The 11,297-nt window shown below is 44.8% G+C and overlaps 1 protein-coding gene across 1 annotated transcript in view; it reads left to right on the plus strand.

The window, feature by feature from the left end:
• The window catches only part of KIF13B (kinesin family member 13B), a 294,477-nt gene extending 283,499 nt beyond the window's left edge, over positions 1-10,978 (plus strand). Inside the window, exons 39-42 of the mRNA XM_006864335.1 lie at positions 645-685; positions 2,984-3,211; positions 3,542-3,941; positions 10,689-10,978. Of these exons, the coding sequence (XP_006864397.1) occupies positions 645-685; positions 2,984-3,211; positions 3,542-3,941; positions 10,689-10,978 (959 nt within the window). The remainder of the gene's footprint in view (positions 1-644; positions 686-2,983; positions 3,212-3,541; positions 3,942-10,688) is intronic.
• Positions 10,979-11,297: the final 319 nt, after the last annotated feature.

Consider the following 11,297-nt stretch of genomic DNA (forward strand, 5'->3'; position numbering starts at 1 on the left):
GATAAGAAGAGGGGGCATATGCATAAGAACACCCACACTTGCAGATAATACTCACTTGTCCTGGCTTCAATGACTGGATGATCAGAGCTCAGCCAGAAATAAAAAGAAGAGGAAAAAAAAAGTATTCTCATACAATTTGATGAACTTGACCTACACCTATGGAAGCTGCAGCTCAAAAGAGGGAATAAATCCTTACAGCAAGAATCACACACAGAGTAGACAGGGATGGGCAACTTGGACATTGGCTACCCAAAATGGGGGGTGGGAGGCTACAAAGGCAAGAAGTGACTGGCTTACAAGCTTTCAAGGGGGAACCTAGATTCAGAGGGCCTGGAGGAAGGTCGAATCTCCAGTGAGTAGTATTCAGTCTGACTGGGGGGGGCTGATGCAATGAAATGCAGATGGGTCTCTTGTGATACAATAGTGAATAATTGTTATCAGGACTGATTGTGAGGGTCGGAAATGTAAAGGTAGACGTTTTATAGCAAGGAGGGGAGTGATTAACTTTTTCAGTCTAGGAACGGAGGTCCCTAGGACCATCAAGGGAGAAGAGCAGAGAACAGGACCCTACCCAGAGAAGCAGTGATGCCTGAAATGGAGCCAGAGATGATGACATGGAGCAATGGAGCAGCTGGAGACTTTAGATCCAGAGAGGGAAAGCGACTGTGTGCTGAAGACCTGGGGGGTACGGAGGAAGGATTGCATGGAGGGGATTGTAACTATGGCAATGAGAGGATATACGATAGAATGAATGTAAAACTAATGTTCTCCCATGTAAACTATCACATAATTCACAATCAAAAAAAAAGTTAATGGAGCATGTAGGGGATTGTAACCATGGCAATGAAACGATATACGATAGGTTCTCCCATGTACACTGTCACATAATTCACAATAAAACATTTAAAAAAAAAAAAGTTAATGGAAGCTTTCCATGTACTTGTTGAAGCTTCTTTGTATTTCTTCCTGGCCTACATCAAAGAATTCACATGGGAGTAAATAGGATAATAGCATGTAAATAACCTCTAAACTCCTCAGCACAGGTCCTAGATGGAAAAGTTGTTAAAATGACCATGACTGGGTTTCACCCAGTAGAGGATTATGGAACATATGCTATTTCAGGACCGTCTTTATTCAGATTCTAGTCTCTTAATCGTTTGATTTGTGTATTCTTCACTGCATGGCCAGTGATATTAAAATAAAATAGAAAGGAATAAATAAAACATGTACAAGTTGCAGAAGAAAAATGATTGAAGGATCACCTAATCTTTTAGAGTATATATGCTGGTGACAGTTATTGATCTATTGGATTTAGTAAATTTTTCAGCGTAGAGATCCATCACAAAAATGGGCTGTTAATCTCAAGAGGTGCAGTTAATTTCAGAGCCTGAAAGTGTGTCTTGTGGGTAAAGGAGGGCCTCTGGAAACAGGAATATAAATGACAATTCACGTGAAAATGCATGATTTATCAAACTGCTGAGTTAAGCCAAGTAACTGTAAGAGACTTATAGATCACAGCTGTTTCCCAGTTCAAATAAATCCTGTATTTCAAATGGAAAATGACCATTCCTGTAATATAAATAATCTTTCCGTAAATATTGGAAAACATATTTCTTTTTCTGAACAGCAACCCGCTGTACACTGCCACCCCATTTGCTCTTCTTGCCTTCTCTTTTTTTCCTCATCATTGTGAATCAGGAATAGAAAGATAATCTACCAGCTTCTTAAACTGGTTTAGGTTATAAACAAACCTTACTAACATCTAAGAATCAGTGGGATTTGGATAAAATGTGGCTGTTGTCCTCCCACATGAAATACAGGCTTTGTGTGTGTCCTGCCAGAGTGACTCAGACAGAGCGATGTGAGAGGCAGCGGCCATTCCAATCTGGGGGGCCCATTGCTCACTTTCTGCACTGCCCTGGGAGACTGTTTGCTGCTTGGCCTTTGTCTTCCAGGTGTCTCTGACCTATGAAATAGAACTCATCTTTAAAAGCTGCGTGAATCAAAGCATCTCAGAGAAAGGGCTGAGGGCTGTAGGGTGGGGGAGCAGAGTCTCATTCCTGTCCATCTACCTGACTCATGGCCCCAAATGTCCCCTCAGTAGGTTGTTTTGGATGTATAATCTGTGTGATCTGTGTGTGTAAGCTGGTAAACCTGTTCAAAAGCATTTTCAGATCCTCCAAGGAGATCATCATGTAATTTTGTAGCAAAAAAGTGTTCTTTGGACCTTTTTACTGATTCTCACAATCTGCTTGTGAAGTCAATGGTAGGCAGGGCTTCTGTGTTTCCAAAAGAGCAAAGTCATTAGCGTGAGTGAAAGAGGGCAGGAGAGTGGAGATGGGAGACCAGGGAGTTAAGGTTACACTGTTTTCCGAGGCTGTGCCACACTCTGCAGTTAGGAGTTGTATCTCTTACTGTTCCTTACTAACCCTGTGTGTAGAGCCTAGGGACTCTCTTTATTTAAAAAGGGAAGAAGCAGAGATTGTCCACTTGGCTCAGCACTCTTACCACTGGAACATAGCACAGTGTCTGCTTAGTGCATAGTTGTTATTGTTAAGTTAGTGCTAATTCGTAAATACCATGCATGTATAGCGTTTCTGAGGCTTTAAATCCTCAGGAGCAGAAAGCCTCATCCTTCTTGCATGGAGCAACTGGTGGGCTCGAACCATTGATCTTGTGGTTCACAGTCCATTGCTTATCCTATGGAGCGCCCTAGTGCATAGTATGTGCTCAGTACTTATTAGGTGAGAAGCCAGGGTCACACAGAAATAAGAGGTAGAACTGACAGAACCAGGTCTGTTGTACTCCAATGCTACTCTCTTTACACCGTCAAAGCTATAATGCTTCAACTAGCAACAACAAAATCATTTTTAATTCTTCGGGAAAAGAATCCTTAAATGTAAATTCTAAGCAGCTATGCTTCCTGTTCCAGGCTCACCGAGAGAACCTGGGAATTAGCCAGGCACCGGAAGTGACTGTGCAGATTCCATCTGTGGTGAAGATTGGTGACAGATCAGCTAAAGTGCCTTCTCCGCAGACACTTCTTGCAAACACCCAGGCCCAAGAAGTTCCAGAAGGTCTACCCAGTCCCCTGAGTGAAGCCTCCAGCGGTTACTTTTCTCACAGCATTTCCACAGCAACTCTTTCAGATGCGCTGGTCACTGGCCTAGATGCTGCTGCCCAGGCTGCCCCCAGCTCCCCTCTGACTCCTGTCTGCCAGCTCCCTCTTGAACCTGACCTCCTATTTCTATCTACTGTTTCATATACAAAGAGCCCCCTGTCTGCCTCATTGGAGAATCAGACCAGCATCTCATCCCTGCCAAAGCAAGCTGCTCAGTGCAATAGCAATGGCATATTAAAGGTCAAGGAATTGGTTTCCTCTGAGAAGGAAAATGAAGATATGGCAAGTGCTTCTCTCACCATTGACAGACCAACGTATCTTCCCAGTTCTGCCCCACAAAAGGAATCACTTAGTCAGCAGACAGTAGAAAAAGTTTCCTCTGCCACCAGGCAGCCAGGAAGCCCAAAGGACCTGATGAAGCCAGCTCCCTGCACGGAGCCAGATGTCTCCGGACCACAGTTGCCTCCTGATCTCCTTTCTCAGTCACCTGCTCCAACATCTCCATTCAGAATCCAGAAGGTGCGAACCTCTGAGCTGAAGTCTTTCACACGCATGCTTGGTGGCGACTCTAGCTGCTCCTCTGGCACTGAGGAAGAGCAGCTGGCCTCAGGAGACTTAGGGGACAGCAGCTCCCAGGGACAGGCCTTGGAAAAACTGGAAGTTACATCAGACTCTGAAGAAGCCAGTGAAATCCCAGAGTGGCTCAAAGAGGGAGAATATGTTACCGTTGGCACGAACAAAATGGGCATCGTGAGATATATTGGGCCAACTGACTTTCAGGAGGGGACCTGGATTGGAGTAGAACTAGATTTACCTTCAGGTGAGTGATAACCTGTGTGCAACAGATGCTCTGTAGTAGAGCTTGCTCCATATGGTGTGGGCGCAGTAAAGCTGACCTTTGTGCCTGGCTCTTCCAGTAAGTCATTTAACCTCTGTCTTCCCACTTTTCACAAGGAATTTTCATTAGAAAATTTGTAAGAATAAGATCCCCCTGTTAACTTTCAGGAATTCCTCAAAAACCCAAGACAGTGATTAAAAGCGGCCATAGATTCGGTAATGACTCTTAACACACTCTTTTAGTCATGTGAAATACAGTAGTCGGCTTATATGAAGTGTTTGCTCAGGTTACAAACACTGATGCTCACCCAGTATTGTTCATCTCAGTGGTTCTAAAGACTTCTGGGGTTCTTTGGCCCAGGATGAGGTGTCGAAAAGCTGTTGCAGGTTTGCAACTCTAATTGTCATTGTAAAGTCCTGGTGTGGCACTGCAGGATAATGCATTGGACCACAAGGTCGGTTTGAACCACAAGGTTGGCAGTTCAAACTCACCAGCCACTCTTTGGAAACTCTATATAGGGATGTTACAAGTTGAACGGACTTGATGACACTCAAAAACAATAACCACAAAGTTTACCCATTTATATATATATATATATATAGAGAGAGAGAGAGAGAGAGAGGAGTCTTGGTGTGGTGCTGTGGGATAATGTGCTGGACTAAAAAGTTGGTTTGAGCCACAAGGTTGGCGGTTCAAGCTCACCAACTGCTCCTTGGAAACACTATACAGGGTTGCTATGAATCAGAACCGGCTCAATGACATTTAACAATAATAACAACAATGTCATTTGAAGCACATTTTTCATTTTGATGAACATGAGTTTGTCAGTTTTTAAACATGAGGTTTAACTAATCTTTTCATGTGGCCATTTATATGTCGTCTTTAGAGAAATGTCTACTCAAGTTCTTTGTCCATTTTTTAATTAGGTGTTTGTGTTTTTCTTAAGTTAAAGGAGTTCTTTATGTATTCTGGATCTTAAAGCCATGTAAGATACATTCCAAACCCAACCCATTGCCACTGAGTCTATTCCAACTCATAGCAACCTTATAGGACAGAGTAGAGCTGTCCCATAGGGTTTCCAAGGCTGTCAATCTTTACAGAAGCAGACTGCCTCATCTTTCTCCTGTGAAGAGACTGGTGGGTTTGAGCCACTGACCTTTCAGTTGGTAACCAGGCACTTAACCACTGTGCCACCAGGGCTCCTTATAAGATAGATAGTGTGTCTTCCACCTTTTTCCTGTCTCTTCACTTTGTTGATCAGTCTTTTTGATGAACACATTTTGATGAAGTTCATTTTTATCTGTTGTTGTTGTTCTTGCCCATGCTCTTGGTGTCATATCTTGTTGTTGTTAGGTGACATTGAGTTGATTCTGATTCATAGCCACCTGATGCACAACATACACAACACAGCCTGGTCCTGCACTGTCCTCAGAATTGGTTTTCTATGAGCCCATTATTGCTGCCACTGTGTCAGTCCATCTCTTTGAGGGTCTTCCTCTTTTCCGTTGACCCTCCACTTATCCAAGCATGATGTCTTCTCTAGGAACTGATACCTCCTGAGCACATGTCTGAAGTACAAGAGACAAAGTCTCTGCATCTTCACTTCTAAGGCACATTCTGGTTGTACTTCTTCCAAAACAGTTTTCTTTGATCTCCTGGCAGTCCATAGTACTTCAGTATTCTTCTCCAGTACCATAATTCAGTAAATGCTGAGTTCTAAAACATTGCCCCTATGTTTTCCTCTATGAGTTGTATAGTTTTAGTTCTTACTTTTAGGTTCTTGTTCTTTTTTGAGTTGATTTTTATATATGCTGTGAGGTATGGGTCTAACTTAATTTTTTTGCCTATTAAATTCCAGTTGTCCCAGCATTCATCAACAAGGCTATTACTTCCCCACTGAATGGACTTAGAACCTTTGCTGAAAATCAAGTGGCTATAGATGTGTGAGTTTGTTTGTAGACTCTCAATTATGGTCAATAAGTCTATCATTGAACTTGTTGCTAAGTACTGTCGAGTCATTCCCGACTCATAGCTTCTGGTGAGTTTGAACCACCAACCTTGCAGTTCAAACCAATCTTGAGGTCGAGTGCTTATCCTACAACACCACAACAGTGGTATATGTTATATTTTGAGATCAGAAAGTGTTGGGTCTTCCTATTTTGTTCTTTTTTCAAGCTTGCTTTGATTATTCAGAACCACTTGCTGTTCCATATACGTCTTAGGGATTGCCTTTTCTGTTTATGAAATTTTCTGTTTATGGAAGTTGCACTGAATGTATAGACTGCTTTGGGTGATAACGTATGCTTTAAACAATAATATGTCATTCAATCTGTGAACATAAAATGTTCTGTTTGTATCTTCTTTAATTTCTTTCAGTAATACTTTATAGTTTTCAGTGTACATGTCTTTCCCTTTCCCTTCTTTGGTTAAATTCAATCCTAGGTATTTAATTCTTTCAGATGCTATTGTAACTGGAAGTGTTTCCTTAATTTCCATTTCAGATTCTTCATTGCTGATGTCTAATGAAACCTGATTGATGTTTGAGTGTTGACTTCTTCTCTTGCAGGAGTGTTTTTAAGACCACTTAGCTTACTTTAACCAGTCATACCATACTCGATTTTGACCACAGTCAATTTTGTTTATTCATTTTCATTTTATAGCTTCACACCCAAATCCATCCTGACCTCCTTAGGATCCTCATCCACATCATCACTGTCGCATGAATTAGGCAATGTAAAGGAAGGTGAAGTTTTACCAGTCAGTATGTGATAGGATGCTTAAATTAATATCTCAACCACCTTGTGACTGGGGGTGGGGGGAGAAGGGGAGCAGCCTCTCCTTTAGATGGGGTTTGGAAGCTGAAGATACGGATTTTCAGGGAGGTTTTGAGTGGCTTGGTAAAATGAGTGGTGTTGGAGGTAGGAGCATGGTGAGAGTGTAGGGAGGGTGAAGGTGAGAAGTGAGTGGGAATGTGGGGGAAGAGCACTATGACAGCAGGAGAGTGGTCCCGATTCATTGGGACCCGGAAGTCACTGAAGAGCTCTGCAGCCAGCAGCTTCACTAGGTGTGATGTACCCTGCAAGAAGTGACCATCTGAGAGAGAAGACTCCTTCAGACATTGGTAGGGCAGAGCAGTTCCAAGTGGGCTTCTCGTATAGTCTAGGAGGCTTCCTGGGCCTTCATTACTACCTGCAAACCAAGGGCAGGGCATGCAGCAGATCCAGGGCCCAGGAGCATAGCTATGAAGTCACTCAATTTTGAATGATTGACCGTTCCATGGTGAGCATACCTTCCTAGTTTTGTTGTCCCTACCGTATGGTACCTATCTACTGCTAGGCTGAAATTTTGGCACTGAGGGTGAGTACCTTTGCACACTTGAAGGCTGGTCAAGGTCTCAGGTTCCTCCAGTCTCTTTCTGACCAGTAAGCCTAGTCTTTTAAAAAAAATTTTTTTTTTTTTTTTTTTTCATTTAATAATTTGGAGTTTTGTTCCACACTTTCTGCTGCTCTCTCTGACCTTCAGTTGTGATTCCTTCCAGAATGACTGGTAGTGGTAGCTAGGCACCATCTAGTTCTGGTCTCAGTCGTGGAGACTGATGTTTACATGGTCTACTGATTCCAGTCCTCTTCAGTTCTATCTCTCTTTTGTCTTCCACACATGGAGAGACCAATAACTGCACCTTAGATGGCTGCTCATGAGCTTTTAACTTCCCAAATGCCACTCACCCAAGTAGGATGTAGAGCATTGTCTTTGTAGATAGTGTTATGCCAGTTGAGCATGGTGCTATGGTCCTGAGCTCCCAGACCTAGCAACTCATTGCCTTTAAGATGTTTGATAATGTCTAAGAAGTTGTCATCATTTCACCTGCTGTATGCTCCACATTTCATAGTTGTGTTTGTAGGAAAGGTTAAGTGTTGTTGTTGTTGTTGAGTATCTCCCTGCAGAACACTGTTGCTCTGAAGTTGTGTGTATATCACTATTTACCTCAATTATCCCTTTTAGCCCTGGCATACCTCCCTGTCTTCATCATTCTTCTGCCATCCTCCCTCTTCTTGTATATTGCCCAGCAGAGGATATCTTGAATTGTTAAGAGGTTCTCGAAAATATTGTAGCCCAGGCTGAAAGTTTTTTTTGGAAGTTGCTTTTCTGCTGAAATTCTAGTGGGAGTTAGCAAAGACATTTTTATCTATAATTGCACTCGGGATTCTATTGCGCTCGGGAATGCAAGGGTAATAAGCAAATATATCAGTTCAACAAGTAATCATTAAGCACCCACTATGTTCCAGTGTTGCTATTGGTTAATGCGCCAGACTACAAAGCCGTTTGAACTGCAAGGTCAGCGGTTCAAACTCACCAGCTGCTCCTTGGAAACCCTTTACAGGATTGCTATGGGTTGGAATCGACTCGATGGCACTAAAAACAACAACGTGTTCCAGTCCCTGTTCTTGAATCTGGGGATTCTCTAGTGAGCAGAACAAGGTCTCTGATTTCACTCACCATCTCTTTGAGAGGGGAGAAAATCACCTAGTCTACAAATAAACATCAGGTAATAATGAGTGCTGTGAAGAAAATGAAGTAGGTCATCAGATTAAGAGTACCAGATGAAGGGAGATTTTAAATACTACTTGGGAAAGCAAAATAATGCATGATGTAAAGGAGAGAGCTGTGATCACTCGACCAAATTAGTAGCTGAGGGCACCCTGGGTGAATAAAGCGGGAAGCAGAAACTGGGTGTGTTTGTAGCACAGCACAAAGGCCTGATGATTAGGTTGAGAGGTGAACAGTGACCAGATCACTTTTATGAAGTGTGGTATATGATGTCTTTCTCAACATGCTTGGTAAAGTGGAAGGTCAGCAAAAAAGAGGAAGACCGATCTCTAAGGAAATGGACTGGCACAGTGACAGCAGCAATGATTGTAAGGTTGGTATTGGACCAGGCAGTGCTGCCTTCTGTTGTGCATAAGGTCGCTATGAGTTGGTACCAACTCAATGGCACCTAATAACAACACCAACATGAAGCGTGGCAGGAAACCATTAGAAAGTTTTGAGCAGACGAGGGATATGACCAGATTTGTGTTTAAGAAGTTTATTGTTTCGGGCAGAAGAGCCTTAGGGGGACGCCTTGAAACAGAGGTTAGCTGCACTGTTCTGAATGTCTAGGTAAGGGATGATAGTGGCCTAAACCAGAGTGGTAGTGAGAGAGGTGGTGGTTAAGTGCTGTGGAGTCCATTACGACTCATAGCGACCCTGCACGGGGTTTCCGAGGCTGTCCATCTTTACAGGAGCAGAAAGCCTCTTCATTCTCCTGTAGGGCTGGTGGGTTTGAACTGCTGACCTTGTGGGTGGTTAACAGTCCAGTGCTTATCCTACAGTCCCACCAGCGCTTCTAGCTAAGTGTTTAAATCAGGAAAGATTTGAAAGAAAAGCCAACAGGACTGATGGATTGAATATGGGATATTAGGAAAGCAGTTCAAGATGACCTTACCCCTAATTTTTTTACCTGAGCAACAGATTAGGTGATGCCATTTAACTTAGCAGGGAAGAATCAAGGGTTTTGCGTGCACAGATGAGTTACAGACACATGCTAGACATTCAGATGGGAAGGGTGAGCCATCTGGGTGAGGGCAGAGTTGAGGCTGGAGACACATTTGCGGGGCAACTAGCTACACCTGCTGTGTAAGGCCAATGACAAAGATCCCCTGGGGAGTGCATGGGACTGAGAGGGTCAGGCTTGTGCTCTGGGACCCTTCAGTTTCAGAAATGGAGGAGCCAAAGGTAAAGGCAGGAACTGGCAGTGTGCCCAGTCTGGCCAAGTGTGCGAGCTTGTTCAAGAGGAAAGAGGACCACTTGTCATGTGTTGCAGAGTGGACTCAGATGAGCATGACAGGTGCTGTCAAGTTGATTCAGACTCACCGGGACCCTGTAGCACAACAGAAACAGCCCATAGGGAGTCCAAGACTGTGATCTGCATGGAAGCTAACGGCCACATAGTTCTCCCTTAGAGAGGCTGGTGCATTCGAGTCACCAACCTTTTGGGTTGCATCCCAGCACTTAACCATTGTGCTACCAGGGCTTATTGAGTGATAATCCAGTACGGTCAGTGGCTCTGGCAAGTAGAGGTCGTTGTTGATGGTGAGAATATGAGTGGGACAGCTGGAAAGAATCTCAGAGAAAGTGGAGACAGCAGATACAGAAAACACCTGGTATTTTTGCTGTAAAGCTCATTACCTGCTCTTTACCTTGAGAAACTGATATTCAGAGGCACAGGAAGGGGACACCCCACCCCACAATACACACTACCTGAACACTTTGGGTTTTCATGCTTCACTATATTTTTTTTCTATTTGGTTTTGACTTGGCAATTCTCCTTTATCTTGGCACATCAAGTATGCGATCGGTCCATAATTTGGCTATTTAAATCATTCCACCAGCTCGATCCATCCCGTGTTTCCATTTTAACCACCCAGATTGAAAAAGACCTGGGCCCTCTGTGGGACTATGGGTGCCACCTGTGGCCTTTGAGAGCTCACTTGGTGCTTCAGAAATGGAGGGTGTAGAACAGTAGCCTCAAGCTCCAGGCCACAGTAGGTGGCCTGGTGACCACTGCCCACCACCCCTGTAGCCTGGCCTTAGCCTGCACCTCCCGGCGGGGTCGGGGCACTGGGTCGGCATCCTGCTGCCTTGTTGGAACCATCTCTAAGTTGCCGTCTTTTTCCTGTTCTCCTCCAGGTAAGAATGACGGTTCGATCGGCGGGAAGCAGTACTTCAAGTGCAACCCGGGCTATGGGCTCCTGGTGAAGCCCAGTCGCGTGCGTAGGGCTACAGGAGCGGCCCGGCGACGAAGCGCCGGCCTCCGGCTGCAGGGTGCGGCCCCTGAGGCCCGCAGGAGCGCCCCCCTCTCGGGCTCGGCCACCAACCTGGCCTCCCTAACGGCGCTGGCCAAAGCCGAGGGCGGCGCAGCCCTTCGGGCTGAGAGAAGCCAGAGGAGCGCTGAGAACCGCAAGTCCTGGGCCAGCTAGGCCGGCTCTGGGTCGTTTCCGCACCGCCGCCCACCTGCTGCCTTCCTGACAAACACTAACCAAGTGGGGAGGCGGGCCCCTTGCCCAGCTTTTCAGAGCCCAGCTTTTCTGACAGGGCCTGCGGGCTGTATGACTAACTCCCTCAGGGCAGGTAGTATGAGGCAGGCCTGGTGACCACTCCCTGTCTCTCCTAGCATCCTGACCCTTCCTTTCTGTCTCCACCCAGAGGAGAATGAGGAGGCATCTCGGCTGCCGCCTCCTGGGGGTAGCGGGCTGCAGGTCCTAAGAGCTCAGCAGGAAGTTCTGCATTGTGTATAGC

The sequence above is a fragment of the Chrysochloris asiatica genome, unplaced genomic scaffold, assembly GCF_000296735.1.
Source record: "Chrysochloris asiatica unplaced genomic scaffold, ChrAsi1.0 scaffold00064, whole genome shotgun sequence".
Taxonomy (NCBI): Eukaryota; Metazoa; Chordata; class Mammalia; order Afrosoricida; family Chrysochloridae; genus Chrysochloris; species Chrysochloris asiatica.